We start from the raw sequence: 18,313 nt of genomic DNA, 5'->3' as shown, positions 1-18,313 counted from the left end.
GTATCTGTATGTTTTTTTCACATCTCAGTATATATATATATATATATGTGTGTGTGTGTGTGTGTGTGTGTGTGGTTGTGTGTGTGGTTGTACTTGTCATGTGTAGTGTATATAGCTGGAAGATCTCTTGCTTCAGAGTCAGAAATATGTATCTTATGACAGATTCCTTGAGGGCAGAGCTTCCACCCTGCTGATTCAGTAACCAGAGGGGATTTTGTGGGTTTTTCTCTGGATATGACACATACCATGAGTTATAACAGGATTAATTAATATCTGATCTGACTGAGGGAGGAGCAGAACTAAAAAGGGAGACAAAGAAAGATAACCATGCCATGCACTCCTCATCTTTCAGTGGCATCCTTATTGTGAGGCTGGTCAAATCATATAGCTACACCCTCAACCCTCCCAGCTAAGACACTGAAGGCAACATTTTTTTCTCTTTATTTTCCTATCAAGAAGCAAAGGCTTTGAATTCACTTCCTGCTGCTACAAGATCTTTGGATAGTTACACAGCTTTTAAGAAGGCTATCAAAACTAGATTATTTAAGGAATATGTTTTACATCAGAACATGTCATTGGTTTTATGTTTAGGTATACAACTACTACTGATAATTGTAATTCCTGGGCAAATGGTCTGATTCTTGTTTTGTAATCCGCTTTGAACTTTAATGCTATATGCGGAATATAAGAGAGAAGTATGTAATGTAACACAACAAGGAAAGAAACCAGCTCCTTGACTTGACACCCTAATTCATCCGGGTTAGAGTTTTTAAGTGGCGCCAACTCTGGTACTCAAAAGGCAGAAATGTCTTTCAGAATCAAAAACTAGTTCATATTTATAAATCTTCACAAGAGCCAGCTAGGTTTTCAAAATGTATATCTCAAATATCTTCCATAGTAACTGATGCGAATGGATGAGGTCCCCTGGAATAGGGCCATAGCACTGTAGCCTGGGAAAGTCCTTGGTAAAGACACACCTAAAGTGAAGTTACTTACCTATAACGGGAGTTCTCTGTGGATATCCGGATAAGTCAACCACATGTGGGTGACGTCATCCGATGGTTGCCATTGGCAGGAAATATTCTCCAATAGAGATATTTTTTAAACCCCTCTGTGCATGTGCAGTAGATGCCCCTGCTGGCCGAGTCTAGGCAAACCCTCTTCCTGCCTCAGTTAATCCCTAGCTAAGGATGGATCTTCAGAAGGGAGGTGGGTGGGTTGTATGGCTGACTTATCCTGCTGTCCACGGAGAACTCCCATTACAGGTAAATAACTTTGCTTTCTCCTAGGACAAGCAGGATGCATCATCCACATGTAGGTGACTGCCATGTCAAGGGTCGTAAGGAGAGTTTGATGCCCATGTGTGTCTTTGGTCCTTACGGCCCTTGATGTGCTGAAGTAGGAGGGTCCAGCCCAATCCAGAGGTGCAGGAAAGGGAAGTAGGAGAGACCACATTTGTTGGCATTGGAGGGTCAAAGGAATCATTGTATGAACACTAGAATGTCCACTAACAGACCTTTGAATATGTGATACTGGGACTCCGTTTGAGTAAGGTCCCTTTTGATATAGCGAACCAATAATTGAAAATCCAGCAGTCCCAATAATTGAAAACACGGCAGAAATACAGCCAGTCTGTATAATGACCCCAGGCACTGGTAGGGTTACCATAAGAAGTAGAATAGGAGTACTACCGGTTTGTAGACTGAGTGACAATGACCCATACTAATGATTGCCTGGATGGGCAAACATAGTACCCATGCCCCATCCCTATGGGTGATGATAATGGGTTTAAGGGGGGCTGTGAATGAGGAGCTCTGAGAACTGAAGAGCTATGGAGGGGCACGATGTGTGGCTAATGTGAGATTTGAACATGGGTCCCTTGATTTGAAGTCCGCTGTACTAAGCTATCCCTGGGTTAAGTGGTCCTGAAGGATTAAAAGCTGATGGGGGGCTATTACATGTCCAAGATAATCAAAGAATCTCAGCATGAGGGCAGAGAGAAGATGAAGGCAATGCTAGGAGGTAGCACAAGGGGTATTTGGATTTATGGAACTGAACATGTTGGGCAGTGCCCTGGTTGGGTCTGAATGCAAAGATGTTGGGGCTATGCTATTGCATAGTCACTGTGCTCACCTGGTTGCTGTCATCACGTCCTTACACCACAAATATAGATTTTATATGTATCTAACCTTGGGTCTTCATAGCACTGGCAAATCAACTGCTACTCTAGGGCTAGGAAATTGTAGGAGTGGTGTGTAATTCGAATGTAGTACCAAATGAAGCCAGTTTGGCACTGATAAGAGTAGGTCCATTGATTTGGAATGATTCCAGTTGGTTTCCGTGTGAAAGCAGTCCCAGATAAGGCCACCAGGGCATTAATTGGTGCTATCCCATGATTTTTGGCAATTCCAGTTGGTGTCAGTATGAGTGCCAGTTGAAAAGAGGCTGCTTAGGGCCTGCATAGCATTAGTTCCTTGCGTATAAACCCTTGTGGTTCGGTTTCCAGTATATGCAAAGGTGCCTAATAAAGATTTCTACATTCTGTACCTGGCTGTGAAGATCTCTTGGTCTACCCCTACGTTTGGACTGTCTTTTTACTACACATAGGGGTTCTACCTTTTCCTTTGGCTTTGCGGTTATATGTATAGATACAAATAGAAACATAGAAACATGGCGGCAGATAAGAGCCAAATGGCCCATCCATTCTGCCCATCCTCAGTAACCACTAACTCTTCCTTTCCTAAGGGATCCCATATGCCTGTCCCAGTGGCGCAGCCAGACAGCCAATTTTGGGTGGGCCTGAACCCAAAGTGGGCGGGCACAAAATTTTCAGTCTAACCCCCTCCCCCAGCATTTCCCAACTCAAAAGATAAATACTTTAGCTGATGAAGATCCCCAAGCTCTGTCACCTGAAAACTTCCACCAAAGATGGCCAGAATTTACTTTTACCAAGCTTGGTTGGAAGCAACAACTCCTTGAGCCAACGATAGCGGCACCCCATGCATGCTTAGTTGTCAGTGGCTCAAGGATGCTGCCCCCATCTGCCAAGCTCAGCAGAAGGAATTTCTGGCCACCTTCAGTGGAGGTCCTCAGCTAGCAGGGCTTGGGGATCCCCACCAGCTACAGCAAGGGTCAGGGCTGCTGTTAGCCATGCTGGGGCCCAGGGCAGAAAATAATGAAGCCCTCTCCTCTTTAATCTCCCCATCTGCCATTACAGTCTCACACTGACACACCATCACCAAATACAGAACAAGAGATTACAAATTAGAAATAAAAATATGTAGACAAAAATTGAACTGGAGAAATAAAAACAAAAATGCATTTCCTTTTCTACTGAACACAATAAAACTGAACATATTCCATTTAAAACATTCAAAATAAAATTATTTTTCTACCTTTTGTTGTCTGGACATTTTATTTTTCTATCATGTTGGTTTCAGTTTCTCCTTCCCACTTTCCCGTCGTCTTCTGCTAATTCTTCAAGCAACTGTTGTCCATTTGTCTTTTCTCTCCTCTCGTTCCATTTCCTCACTACAACTGCTTCTGATATATTGATCTTTCCATTTTAGCTCTTTCCTTTCTGTTTTTTGTTTTTTTCTGCCTCTCTCCACTCAAATTTAACCCTCTTTCTAAACTTTATCCTCCTTTTTACTTTTCAGATATATATCAAATTTTCATCTCCTTTCACCCACTAGCTTACCCATATCCAAACTCATTCCTTCCCAGCCTTCCATTCCCTTCCATCTTCAATCTACGCACCATTACCATATTTCTACCACCTGTAATCACTATTCTCTCATTCATTTCATTACCATCTCTCCTCTCTCTTTATTCTCTCTTCACTCTCATAGCCTGACATCTCCCTTTTACCCCCTCCCTCCATTGTCCTGCATTTCTCTCTCTTACCCATTGTCCAGCATATCTCCCTTCTGCCCCTGGATCCAATATCTCCCTCTTCCCCCCTCTCTTGTGCAGCATCTCTCCTTCCCTTTGCTCCACCTCTATGTCCAACATCTCTCCCATATTGTCCACTATCTCTTTCTTTCTTTCTTTCTTTCTCTCTCTCTCTCTCTCTCTCCCTGCCTTGAGCCCCTGGTCTAACATCTTTTTCTCTCCCCTCCAGCCATGTTCAATATTTCCCTCTCTCATCTCTCACTCCCTTCCCTCCACTGTCATGTCCAACACTTTTTTCCTCTATCGTCCTTTGCCACTCCTCTGCAGCCTTTCCCTTCCTCTCCCCACCATAGCCATATCAAGCAATTCTCCCTCTCTTTTCCTCCTGCATCTCTCCCTCCCCCATGTCAAACAATTATTTCTCCACCCCACCGTTTCACTCACTCACTCGCTCTCTCCACCCCACCCCCTCTCACGGGGCAGGCCCAGGGCAAGGACACTGATGCCCAACCACTAATTTCTCCTCCTGGCCACTGCTGTAGTGTGGCGGCCTTGAGGAATTGCTGTAAGGCAGCTTTCATGCCCTTCCCTGCCTCTCTCTCCACCCCTGCGTCCCACCGCGCCTGCAATGAAAATGGTTGTCCTCCCCGCCGGCACTGCCTCGGCCCCTGCACGCTACCCTGCCTCTGTCCCTGCCTGCATTCTTTTCTTTGATCGTCGCGTCGCCGGCAGCGCTGCCATTACCTCAGGCAGCTCCACTCCCCTCTGCCGCGTCCATCCAGCTTTCTGACGCACTTCCTGTTTACGTAGGGCCAGATGGATGCAGCAGAGGGGAGCGGAGCTGCCTGAGTGAATGGCAGCGCTGCCGGCGACGCGACGATCGAAGAAAAGAATGCAGGCAGGGACAGAGGCAGGGTATCATGCAGGGGCCGAGGCAGCGCCGGCGGGGAGGACAACCATTTTCGTTGCAGCGCGCGACATGCAAGGGATGTTGGGTGGGCCTGGAGGAAAAGTGGGTGGGCCTGGGCCCGTCCAGGCCCACCCGTGGCTACGCCCCTGGCCCAACCTTTCTTAAATTCTGACACAGTCCTCGTCTCCACAACCTCCACTGGGAGGCCATTCCATGCATCCACCACCCTTGCGGTGAAAGAGTATCTTTAGATTCCTCCTAAGTCCATTTCTTCTTAATTTCATCATATTGTTCTTCATTCCAGAGTTTTCCTTCATTTGAAAAAGGCTCGCCTCCTGTATATTGATGCCACTGAGGTATTTAAACGTGTCTATCATATCCCCTCTCTCTTGCCTCTCTTCCAATGTATACATGTTGAGGTTCCTAAGCCTGTCCCTATATGTTTTACAACAGAGACTGCTTATTAATTTTGCAGCCACCCTCTGGACCGACTCCATCCTGTTTATATCTTTCCATAGGTGCAGTCTCCAGAATTGCATGCAGTACTCTAAATGGGGCCTCACCAGAGACTTATACAAGGGCACTATCACCTCTTTTTTCCTGCTGGTCATCCCTCTCCTTATGCACCCAAGCATCATTCTGGCTTTGGACATCGCCTTTTCTACCTGTTTGGCCACCTTAAGGTCATCAGACACAATCACTCCCAAGTCCCGCTCTTCTTTCGTACACAGAAGCACTTCACCCACTATAATGTACCGTTCCCTTGGATTCTTGTAACCCAAGTGAATGACCCTGCATTTCTTAGCATTAAATCTTAGTTGCCAATCATCGGACCATTCTTCAAGCTTCACTAGATCCTTCTTCATACCATCCATACCCTCTGGGGTGTCCACCCTATTACAGAGTTTGGTATCATCCGCATAGAGATAAACCTTACCAGACAGTCCTTCCACAATATTACTCACGAAGATGTTAAAAAGAGCTGGCCCAAGGACCAAACCCTGCGGTACACCACTGATAACAGCCCTTTCCTCAGTGCAAGCTCCATTTACCATTACCCTCTGTCTCCTTCTACTTAACCAGTTTTTAACCCAGTCAGTCACTTTAGGTCCCATACCAAGGGCACTCAGTTTATTAATAAATCGCCTGTGTGGGACCGTGTCAAAGGCTTTGCTAAAATCCAAGTACACTACATCTAATGTCTCTCCCACATCCAACTGTTTAGTCACCCAGTCAAAGAAATCAATCAGATTCGTCTGACATGACCTGCCTCTAGTGAAGCCATGCTGCCTTGGGTCCTGCAGTCCATTCGATTCGAGATACCTCACAATCCTCCACTTTAGAAGCGTTTCATTTAGTTTACTCATCACCGAGATCAGACTGACAGGTCTGTAATTCCCAACCTCCTCCTTACTTCCGCAATTGTGCAGAGGGACCACATTCACCCTTCTCCAGTTCTCTGGAACCACTCCAGACTCTAAGGAAGCATTGAAGAGGTCAGACCAGTGGCGTACCAAGGGCGGGGCGGTGGGGGCGGTCCGCCCCAGGTGCACGCTGCTGGAGGGTGCATAGAGCAGCCGCGTGCCTGTCGGTTCCACTGGTTCCCTGCTCCCTTTGCCCCGGAACAGGTTACTTCCTGTTGCGGGCAGAGGGAGCAGGGAGCCAGCGGAGCCGCCGACAGCCACGCGACTGCTCTCTGCACCCTCCAGCAGCCAAGAATGCACCCGGGGGCCGGGGAGGGGCGTGTCATTGTGCTGGGGAGGGGGTGTCATGCTGCACCCTGAGGGGACGGACGCCGCTGCACCTGGGGGGGGTGCGCAGCGGCGATCCACCCCGGGTGGCAGCCGACCTAGGATCGCCACTGGGTCAGACAGTGGTGCCGCCAGAATATCTCCGAGTTCCTAAGCACCCTCGGATACATCCCATCAGGCCCCATCGCTTTGCCTACTTTTAGTTTAGCCAGCCCCTCCCAAACAGAGTCTTCTGAAAATCGGTCCCAGTCTACCATCCATCCATCCCCATTAGCATTTGTTTTCTGTAGTCCTACTCCTAGCCTTTTGTCCATGAACACAGAACAGAAATAGTTATTAAGGAGTTCAGCTTTATCCTTAGATTCTACATATTCCTCCCCCTCAGCTTTGAGTCTCACCTTGTCTTCCAGTGGTCAGCTTCAGAGGTGGCAGCAGTCTGTTTTGCATTGTTGCCTCTGCTTCCATTTCCTGTGAGTTCCAAGCCTCACTCTGGTGCTCAATGTGTTCCAAGTCTCTTTCCTGTAGTCATGACATCATCAGTGAGGGCCTTCATAAGGAAGGTGAGGACATTCATTCAGGGCCTTTGCAAAGCCAAAGGTTTCCAGGTTTGTCAGTGTGCTTGTGTAGCACTTGTGACCTGTTTCCTAGTCTGTGTGCTTGTATAGCACTTCTGTCTTGTTTCCTAGATAGTGTACAGTGGGGCACTTCTGCCTTGGTTCTTATCTGTTTGTCTGTGTATTAAGCTTAGCACTTTTGACTGAGTTCTACTGTTTGTCTTTGTGCAAAGGTTAGCACTTCTGTCTTAGTTCTTCAGCTTGTCTGTGCGTTGTTTGTTCTGTTGTATGTTTGTGTGGCCTAGTCTGCCTCGCCTAGAGCTCTGTCTAGTGTGCCTCGCCTAGAGCTCTGCCTAGTTTCTTCTTCCTTCTGCTGTTGTGTTTAGGTTCCCATTCGACCTTGCAGCCTGCATGAGAGAGCTGTGTGTGCATCGATTCCAGGTCAGCCTTACGGTCCGTTTGAGTGTTTTCTCTTCTGGCTTTACTTAGTTCTGTCCCTGTGTTCCTTGCCTAGTCCAGTCCTGGTTTGTCTCTTAGTACAGCCCGTGTACTCTGTGCACTTCTGGTCTGTTTCTGCCTGTGTGCTCACTGCACTTCTAGTCTGCTCCACTCCTGCTTGTTTAGTCCAGTCCTGGTTTGTATCTTAGTGCAGCCTGTGTGTTCTGTGCACTTTGACTGTTTCTGCCTGTGTGCTTATTGCACTTCTAGTCTGCTCCATTCCTGGTTGTTTAGTCCAGTCCTGGTTAGAGGGTTTTGCCTGCTGCTGCCGTTCGTTGACAGCAGCCCAAGAGCTCACGTTGTTCCTGAGTCCGAGACAGTTTGCTTAGAGCCTGAGACCGTGACAATGGCACTTCCGCCTGTCATTTATATATCTGAAAAAACATCTTGTCCCCCAAGCATATCAGCTATCCTTCCTTCCATTTGCCTCTTTGCATTCTTTACAGCTTTTCCAGCTTCTCTTAAGCTTTTCCAGGTATTTCTGCCTTTCCTACTCTTTCTGAATCTTCTTATAATGCATGAAAGCTAACCTTTTTCCCTTACCTTTTCAGCTACTATGTTTGAGAACCAGAGCAGTCTTCTTTTCCTCTTACTTTTATGTAATTTTCTAACATAAAGGTTTGTCACCTTTAAAATAGCTCTTTTCGGTTTCATCCACTGCTGTTTTACTTCTTTCAGCTGTTCCCATCCAGCTAACTCTTTCCTGAGAAACTCCCCCATCTCGGCAAAGTTAGTTCTTTTGAAATCTAGGATCTTCAATCTTGAATAAGCCTTCTCCTCCTTTGTCTTAATATTGAACTACACCATTCAGTGGTCACTAGATACCAAATGGTCTCCCACTGTAACATCAGAAACATGTTCCCCGTTTATAATCACTAGGTCTAGGATAGCTCCAACCTGTGTCAGTTCTGTTACCCACTTCTGAAACAGTTCTTCCTGTAGAGAATCCAAAATCTCTTTCCTTCTAGACAACCACGCGGCAGGGACACCCTAATTGGTCTGGCATGTTGAAATCACCTATCAGTAGTACTTCTCCATTCTTAGCTATTTTGTGGATGTTTTCAATTAAGTCTCTGTGCATTTCTTCTGACTGTGAAGGTGACCTGTATGTTACACCAACGTATATACATTTTCCCTTCCCTTTTACCAGTTTAACCCACAGGGAGTATTCAGGTATGTGAGTTTACACACCTCAGCGTAGCGGAACCAACAGGAGGGCTATCAAAGCCTGAGTTGTATTTTAGAAGTGATCAGATCGCTAATACCGGCAGGACACAGTTTTGAGTGCGAGTTTAGCCATGCTTTCTGATGCACGGCTTTGACCGAGTCCCAGATATGTGTGTAGTGCATACTTGTTTTGGTGAAAGGCTGCAATCTGTGTCCTGGTAAGTTGCAGGTGAGAGTCTCCCATTGAGGTTGGTAGGGGGCATTCCCAAATTGTTAGAGCGGCCTGGGACGATAGTGCCCCAGATGTTAGTTCTGTTCCAGTGAGGTGCTGCTGAGGCATGCACAAACAAGAGCTTTTGTTACAGGTGTGGCTGTGAGTGAGGTTCTTTACAAGAGTTCCTGAGATCATGAGTGAGCTCCATTGAAGTGTTCCTAGTCCTTGCCTATGACGTAGTTGCTTGTGCTTCTGGTGATTTGACTAAGGTACACGTGAGGCGTGCCTAGGAACCCTTCTTGCTGATGTGTGGCTCAGCAACTGTAGCCTCATCTCTCTTCCTTGACATTAGAGATACTAAACCCCGTAGATATTACCTCTAAGTGGACATGGGTATGGAGTTTGTTTAATATTGGCGGTGTTGTGGCCCTATGGTTAGGGGGGGGGGTGGTATCCTTCAATCAGCAGGCTTAGCAGAGCACCCTTGTAGGTTTTCCTTTTTTTTTTCCTCAATGAGCCCATAGGTCCCCTGTCAATAGGGGGTGCAAGAACAAGTACTACAAGTCTAGAAAAGATTTTAGTGTCTCGCTGTAAGAGAAAAACCTCTGCATGATGGTGGCACATGGTGGGCCGGTGGCAACCATCTTCTGTGGGCATATTGGTGATGACCTGGTGTTGGAGTAGATCTCAGAAGGGTACTGGTGCTTAGGTAGTGGCAGGGGGGGAGCACGCCTGTGTGATAGCATTAGCCAGGGAACCTCAGGTTTAAGCAGTCCTTGTTACTAAGCAGGTTTTTAAAAAGAAAAATGTTTTGTTTTGTTCAAAGCTGTTGGCTTTTAGCTACCCGGGCTGTTTCCCAGTTCTTGAAGGTGTACCTTCCACCTTTTTGCCCTGGAACTGAAGGGTTAAGTAAGCAGTGCAATCTCAATATCATTTGGAGCAAAGTCGGAGGTGAGTCGCATTGGCAAAGAGTGGGCGGTGCCGGGCGGAAGCACTGGAGATCAAGTGCTGAGGAGGGGACCCGGTGAAGGCAGTGCCAGGACTAAGGAAGCAATCAGGTCTAACAGGCATGATTAATGTTTCCGGCTCTGTGAATTTATGGTGCTCCTGTACCTGCAGTGTCTAGTTGGGCAGGGCTCGCTGGCCCGCGGCAGAGATGACAGTGCGGGAGAGGGTAGACAGGGACAGAATGGTTGGGTAGATATCGTCCCGATGAGGGTGGTGGCAGGGCCTGCATGGCGCTGAGGCTTGATTGAGTACTTGATGGCACCAGGTGTGGTCAGACCCCCCTTTCCCACTGTGCCCCCCCCCCCCCACTAAGGGCAGGACCCTCTCTGAATTCCCGGTGGTAAAGTAGTTGAGCAGCTGAGGAAAGTCTCCCCTGATGTGTCCTCACGGTAGCTAAGTACCTGAGGAGGCTATCTGGGGCTAAGGCAGGGCCGTCCTGTGGAGGTAATATCGTTTGATGCTGCTTAGGGGGGCCCGATAATGCTAGCAGACTTAATCAGGGAAGGTCCAAAACCCCAGAGAGACAGCCCAGTGGTGGCTGATTAGTGGCAGCCTCAGCACTGGCAGGCAGCAAAAGCAGCCTGGTTGAGGAGCTGTCATTGGCGGTCTAGGGTTTCGTGCCGCTATCTGTAATGTCCTGGAGAGTGCAGCTGTAAAGCAAGCAGGCAGCCTATGCATGTGGGCGCGGAGACGTGTGGCCATAGGGCAAACAGGCAGGAAGGAAGTCTGGTAATCCTTACCACTTAGTGCCCAAACAGTATCCTGAGAGTGTTTCATCTGTGCATGTCGGCGCAGAGACAAGCGGCCCTAAAGCAAGCAGGCAGCCTGTTCATGTGGGCACAGAGACTTGTGGCCATAGAGCAAACATGCAGAATGAGGTCTGATAGTCCTATATCTTGGACATACACGTACACCTCTACTCAAACTGGAACCTCCATATTGGTGTCCTGGAAGCTGTTTCTGATGATGTGAGTTTGTTGAGCAGATGGACTGAATGTTCGTTGGTGGAGAGCTGAAGAAAATCCGACTGTTGGGAATGACGGAGAACTTAGGCAGGAAGGGGGTTTGCCTGGACTTGCCCAGCAGGGGCATCTACTGCACATGCTCAGAGGGATTTAAAAAAATCTCTCTGAGCTATTGGAGAGCATTTTCGTCCAATGGGAGCCATCGGATGATGTCACCCACATGTGGCTGATGCATCCTGCTTGTCCTAGGAGAAGTGAAAGATTCTTCTTTGTATCCCTGTACCCATCCTCTAAACCCTCCAGTTCTAAATGTGGCAGGCTCTGTACCCATTCCCTGAGCCCTTCAGTCTTAAGAGGTGACAGGCTCTGGTATCCCTGCACCTCTTCCCTGAGCCCTACAGTCCTAGAGGTGAAAGGCTTTGTATTCCTTGACTCAGTGCTGGGGCAAGTTGGAGCTATCCAGGTACCTGTCCTGGGTGTCATATCTAAAAGGACAACAGAGATGGTGCACTGGCCACAGAAGAAACAAATCAGCATGGGATCCCTAAGCCAGTGTTTACTCAGAGATCTTACAGCAGCCCCACTCCTTCAACAGATTTCAGGTAACCGAAAGCCCATGCTGGAGAAAGGGGTAAGCCTATCTCGGGGCCTGTGAGCATTTGCCAGCTCACAGGTTCTATACTGAATTTTTCATATGGTGCCAACACTGCCTTGAATATCAACCAAGTGAGTAGGAAAGGGAAAGGCCATGGGGGAGAAGCATTAGAAGAGAGAGGAATAGGGTGAGATGAAGGCGGGGATGGGGATGGATAGAGTGATATACTCCTATTCTCAGATGCATTCTCCTAACCTTGCTTGATGCTCCACAGAGTTGAGGCCTGTAGGCCCTTTCTGACCAATCTCAGCCCTTCTTTTTTTTTTTTTGTTACATTTGTACCCCGCGCTTTTCCACTAATGGCAGGCTCAATGCGGCTTACATGGGGCAATGGAGGGTTAAGTGACTTGCCCAGAGTCACAAGGAGCTGCCTCTGCGAACTCAGTTCCTCAGTTCCCCAGGACCAGAGTCCACCACCCTAACCACTAGGCCACTCCTCCACTCCATTCCCCACCTCCTCTCTCCTATGCATAATTGTAGTTCTATCCCACCCTTTATTCCTTCCTTTTTTTCCTATCTATATTTTTAGTATGTAAGCTGCCCAGACATCTCCATGATGGGCGGGGTAATAAATATTGAAATAAACTTGAAACCTGATATACTGCTGGGGTGCCAAAAGGTGGAGAGAAAGAAGTTGATCCTTATTGTGGTAGGGGGCAAGGAGAATGGAGAAAGGATAAAAGAGATGTGAATGGTGGTGGCAGAGAAGGGGATGGTTGTCCAGAATTGCTATCAAAGAGGGGAGGGCTGGAACAGAGCTGCTGATACTGTTAAATCGGGAAGCTAGGTGGGAGGTGTACATGGTTTAAATTTTAATATCTGCCCTGAAAGCAGAAAAGGCTGGTCTCAGCACTGTCTGTTGACCAAGTGCTAACCAAAGAAGTTCAGTACAGCAATAACCAAACCTGATTCCAGCATCACCTTAAGTGCTACGTACCCCCAGGCCAGCCAGGGGAAAGGGAAAGCATCCTTTCTGAGGATCTCTTTGTGCACTGCTCTTTCAGTGTAAAATTGGCCTCTGTCATGCTGCCCTTCTTACTTTTAATAGGAAACCTACTCCCACTCCTCCTGCTCTCTTCCCACCAGCTCTCTTTGGCAAACAGCACTGTAGAGACCTGAAAGGGGTTAACGTGCGGCTGCTAGCGCAGTGCCGCTGCCGCCTGCTGTAGATCACAGTGAGTCGGTTATCTCTGCAGGCCAGCAGTGTCTCTTGATAATTGCAGTGTCTGATAAGATTGGACACCTCCCTCCCTCCTCCCAATCCCTGCAGGCAGGGGGATTAGATGCATCAGGTGACAGGAGGAAACGACTGATCCATGGAAAGGTCAGTGCTGTCAAGGAGCTTGCCTGAAATTTCCCCCCACCCCCAGGGAAAATAAACCTTTAAGGTTGTTCTATATCAACTGCCTCTCATCTATGTACTACTAATAATCATTTCTATAGCACTACTAAATGTACACAGCATTGTCCACATTATATGCAGGTACTTTCTCTGTCCCTAGAAGGCTCACAATCTAAGTTTTTGTACCTGGGGCCATGAAAGGTAAATGTCTTGCCCAAGGTCACAAGGCACTGCAGTGGGAACTGAACCCAGATTGCAGTGGTGTTCCTGGGCCGGCTGCCACCCGGGGCGGCTTGTCACTGCGCCCCCACCCCACGAATCATGACACCCCCTGGCACATCACCTCCACCCCCCCCCCCCCCCAAGCGCATCACTCTTACCTCCTGGGGGTGCAGGCAGCAGTTGCACGACTGTTGGCTCCACCGGTTCCCTACTCCAGAACAGGAAGTAATGTCAGAGGGAGCAGGGAACCGGCGGAGCCGACAGCTGCATGGCTGCTCCCTGCACCCCCTTGCAGCATGCATCTGGGGCGGACTGCCCCCACCGTCCCACCCTTGGTACGCCACTGCCAGATTGCCAGGATCAAAGCCTGCTGCATTAACCATTAGGTTACTCCTCTTATCTCTCATTAGGAACTCTCATTCCTGGAAGTCTATTTTTAATTCCTTCCTCTGTGTTCTCATTGGGTATTCCCACCTCCACCCTACCCTCTACCATGAAGTCTCTCACCTGACTCCTTTCAGTCTACAGAGAGCCCCCCCCCCCAATGAGATTTCTTTCCTCTTTCCCAGTGGGGGGGGGGGGGAGAGACAGAGACACTGAAAGGCTCATGGAAGAGTCTTTACTGTACCCTGAAATTAGTGCAAAATGAGCATGCAAATTACTGCCACGTTAAAATCGAAGCAGTAATCTGGGGCTGCAGTGATTGGCTCAGACACTTGACAGGAAAAGCTGACATTTAAAAAAAACATGCCTCAGCAACAAGTACCCCGAAAAACATCCCCCAAACTGACATCTTTTCCCGTCCTCCCCAAAACATATCCCTGGTATCTAGCAGCACCCACCCCCTTCTGACTCAATCCTTCTTCCTCTAATATAACAAAATACCCTGGTGGTCTAATAGCTCCCTTCCCCAGCCTACCCCCTTCCCCTAATATTAAAAAAATGCCTTGGTGGTCTAGGTGGCCCACTCAGTCCCTCTGGTCACTCTCCTCCCCCCCCCCCCCATTGCAAAAACAATCCCTGGTAGTCTAGCGGAAGCTCACACACACCCCACCCCCGTACCTCACACTAGGCAGGAACGATGCCCACTTACTCCTGCCTCTGGGCACCATCATCTTAAAAATGATGACTCCCCACCCCACATGGTGTATCCTTATATCATAAACAGGCCATGCCCAGTGAATCCGGGGATGCACCACATGGGGTGCCTAGGGTTACCATATGTCCGAGCTGAACACGTCCTCCTTTCCCGGGAACTGTTGGGCATCCAGGTGGTTTTGCCCATTTGTCTGGGTTTCTGGCAGGAGATGGGCTGTGCTGCACTCCCAATGGCTGGGCTGGCAGATTGGCTCACCTCCCCCCCCCCCCCCCCCCCCCCCGAGCCTCGGAGTGCTCTCCCTGAACCTACCTTAACACACCCTGGTGGTCTAGTGGCTTCTTCGGGCAGGAAAGAACCCCACTCTTTCCTGCCCACTGCCACTGAACTGCTCGCTGCCATCTATTCTTCAAAATGGCTGCTGAGACTTCAAGTGGTGGCCTTGCAAGACTTTGGAAGTCTCAACAGCCATTTTGAAGAAGCGGAAGCAGCAAGTAGATCAGTGGCGGCGGGCAGGAAAAAGTGGGATTTTTTTCCTGCTTCGAAGAGGCCACTAGACCACCAGGGTGCGTTAAGGTAGGTTCAGGGAGGGCACCCTAACTCAGGGCTGGAAGGGAGGGGATGGGAGGTGGATGGATGGATGGAGTCATGTGGATGGAGGGAGGAATGGAAGGAGGAGGCTGTAAAAAAGGTTGATCATGGCTGTGGGTGCAGGGAGGGAGGCTGTAAAAAAGGCGGAGTGTGGGTGCAGAAAAGAAGATTGGTAAGGGGGACATACACATAGGGGAAGGGAAAAGGGGGAAATGCAGCACATGGATAGAAGCTGACAGATAGGAAAGGAGGACATGCTGCTCATGGATAGGAGGGAAAGGAAAGAGGGACATGCTGCTCATGGATGGGAGGGAAAGGAAAGAGGGACATGCTGCTCATGGATGTTTGCTTTTTTGTAAATGTATATCTTTTCTAAATTTGTATTTAGCAGAGTATGGAAGAAAATGCACTTCTGTTACTTTTTACCAGTATTTTCACTGCTTATAGAATCTGGCTTTCATGGAGAGTCAACGTGACTGTGTGGCAGGGAGGGGCGGCATTTTATTTTGTGTGTCCTCTTTTTTGTCTCCACAAATATGGTAACCCTAGGGGCAGGGCTCCACCATTTTGCAGATGGCAGTACCCAGAGGTAGGAGGGGTCAGGGGGGTGTAGACTCCTGCTAGACTACCAGGGATTGTTCTTGCAACTAGGGGGGGGGGGGTACTAGGCCACCAAGGTATATTTTTATATTAGGGGACAGAGAAGTGGGGGTCAGGTCAGAAGGGGAACCATTAGACCACCATGATTTTAATATCAGGAAGGGGTTGATGGGTTGGAAAGTAGTCAGGGTGCTGGGGGACCACTAGACTACCATGGCAAACTTTTAAGCTGGGGATGGGGGAGGGTGTTTGGGTCAGGGAGAGGGAGGGATGCTGGGGCTAGTGCACAAAGCAGTCTAGGGCAGGGTTGTGGGGCTGGAGGAAGAGAAGAAGTGCTGCTAGACACCCGCTTCTCTCAATCAACCCTTCTATGCTACCTCGGACCTGGCGAAAAGTTTCTCACAGTAAAAGTGCAGAAGAAACTTTTTTTATTTGAGCATGGCTGGGGAATACTAAATGACCACATTAGAATGCATTTAAATGCATTGTAATGTGGTCTGCGGTAATGGTTTCAGCGCAAGTTAATACTCGCGCTGAAACCATTTGAGCGTTGCTCAGCCTGTAAAACCCCATGGTAAAACCAGGTTAAAGCTGCGCTAATGCTTTACGCATTGGCCCTTCACGTCTCATCAGAGTTAGTCCTTCCTCCCCTGGTTCTGGCTGCCATCAGATACCCTCTGCCTCTCTGGGCTTTCATCTGATTCCTTCCACCCATCTCTTCTCCCCTTGTTGCATTTCTCTTTTTAATCCTCCCCATCCAGTTATATCAGCAAACTTTCTCCCTAGGAGGCCTCTGGTCTCACTTCTTCCTACTCAGCTCTTATCAGGCTCCTATCATTCAGTGTCCACCAGTTACTTCCATGGGTCCACAGTACATTGGGAGGCCGTGAGGCAGACTGTGGACAGAATGACATCCTTGTAGGATGTTTTCCTTCTAGATCTGTGCCTCAGACACACTTTACATTTCTTTTTTTTTTCCTTTGAAGTGTTCCCCTTCCCGCATTAATCTGTAATTAACCCGATTTGCATAATTGCAGTCAGTATAGCTCATTAATATTGCATTCATTCTAAGGTATTAATCGCACAGTCCCTGCTGCTTAACTGCAGCTCTGGGGGAGAGACAGAGCTGCAGAGAGAGCCCATCATGAACACCAGTGCTAGGCTGGGGAGGCAGAAGGAACAGGGTTGGCCCAACCATTAGGCCAGACCAGGCAGTTGCCTAGGGTAGCAGCTTCATGGAAGCAGCAAAAAGCAGCTGCAGTCAAAATAAAGGAATAGGTTCTGACAGCCACACAAACTCAAAGAAACATCAGCACCTGCATTTTTATAAGATGTTTATGTGATCATCCTGATTGTTGAGTTTAATTATCAAAATCTTGGGGAGCAGCAGGCTAGGGGACTGAAAGTTTTCTTAGGGAATTGGCACTGGGATGGAGAGCTGACTTTGACACTAGTGATAAACACACAAATGGATACACAATATTAGGGATGGGCAGCTGAAAAACGTTTATGTCTTTTCTCATGATATAGACATTTAAATACCTATGTGGCATAAATGCACAGGAGGTGATTCTCCTTCAGTTGAAAGGAAGTTGTGGAACTAGGAGTCATAGGATGAAGGTGAAAAAGGATAGATTCAGAAGTAACCTGAGGAAATACTTCTTCACGGAAAGGGTGGTGAATTCATGGAACAGCCTCCCAGTGGAAGCAGTGGAGACAAAAACAGTATCTGAATTCAACAGAGCTTCGGAGAAGTACATAGGATCTCCAAGGGGTTCTAGGACAGTTCCCACCCACCAATTCCCATCTAGACAATTCCCACCACACCAGGGAGGAAAATTTCCACTCATAACCCAAAAAATACGAAACACACTAGGACAAGTAATCTCCCTCCCTTTCCTCTTCCAGATTGTTTGAGGGGGCCAGTACCCCTCACATCCCTCCCCCACAACAATATCTTTTACACATCTCTTTCCTCTTCCAGACATGCAGTTTGTGAGTTGGGGGGGGGGGGGTCAATGCCCCCTACACCCCCCCAAACTAGGTTATAAATAGATAAATACAAACTGCAGTTCATGTGTGTGGGGGGGGGGGGGCAATGCCCCCTCCCCCCAAACTAGGTTTCAACCTAATTCATTGATTATGATAAAAAATTACCAGGACTTATGGGACCCAATACAAGAAAGAAGCTATGGTCAGTAAAAAAAAACCAAAGGCTGGGGGGCGGGGGGGGGGGGGGGGGGGGAATGACCGGCAGGGGGAAGTCCTTGGTAGGAATTTTCCCTATTAAGTGGGAATTGTTCCCAGGGGGATTGTCCTAGGTGGGAATTGTCTCGGGGGGGGGGGGGGGGACTGTCCAGTGGGAACTCGCCTGATACCCTCCAAAGAGAGTGATAGGGAGAGTAGATGACATGGGTGGACAGACTGGATAGGCCATATGGTCTTTATCTGCCTACATTTTTCTCTTGTTTCTATGTTTACAAGAATTTTTGTTTTCTTCTCAGGGTTATTTTTGTCCATTATGGCAGCAATGTCTTTAAGACTGCGCCCTCCATGCAAATAGTGTGCAAGAGAAAACACAGAGGGGCAGCGCTATAACTCGGTGCTTCCATTTAGGTGTGCCAATGCTACACTAATGCTATAATTGCATCTGTGTGTCAAAAAGCCATTATAGAATACTGGGGTAAACCTAAATTGGGGTGCCTAAATTTAAGCATGACCAAGCAAAGTGCATAACTTATACTGGTTTCTACATGTTACACATGGAAGTTACACACACACATATGGCTCATGTTCCACCCACATATATGCCTCCTTGCAGTTACCCGCTATAGCACTTAGGTGCA

At 48.1% G+C, this 18,313-nt stretch overlaps 1 protein-coding gene across 24 annotated transcripts in view; it reads right to left on the bottom strand.

Annotated features, from left to right (window-relative positions):
• The window catches only part of NRXN2 (neurexin 2), a 1,346,335-nt gene that overhangs the window by 1,192,076 nt on the left and 135,946 nt on the right, over window positions 1-18,313 (bottom strand). For 8 of the 24 annotated variants that reach the window (XM_030218503.1, XM_030218508.1, XM_030218507.1 and 5 more), the window contains exon 2: window positions 6,749-6,787. The exons of the other annotated variants lie outside the window; for them this stretch is intronic. In XM_030218503.1, the coding sequence (XP_030074363.1) occupies window positions 6,749-6,787 (39 nt within the window). The remainder of the gene's footprint in view (window positions 1-6,748; window positions 6,788-18,313) is intronic. 24 annotated transcript variants of the gene reach the window in all.

The sequence above is a fragment of the Microcaecilia unicolor genome, chromosome 11, assembly GCF_901765095.1.
Source record: "Microcaecilia unicolor chromosome 11, aMicUni1.1, whole genome shotgun sequence".
Taxonomy (NCBI): domain Eukaryota; kingdom Metazoa; phylum Chordata; class Amphibia; order Gymnophiona; family Siphonopidae; genus Microcaecilia; species Microcaecilia unicolor.
This window is presented reverse-complemented; position numbering and strand designations above follow the sequence as displayed.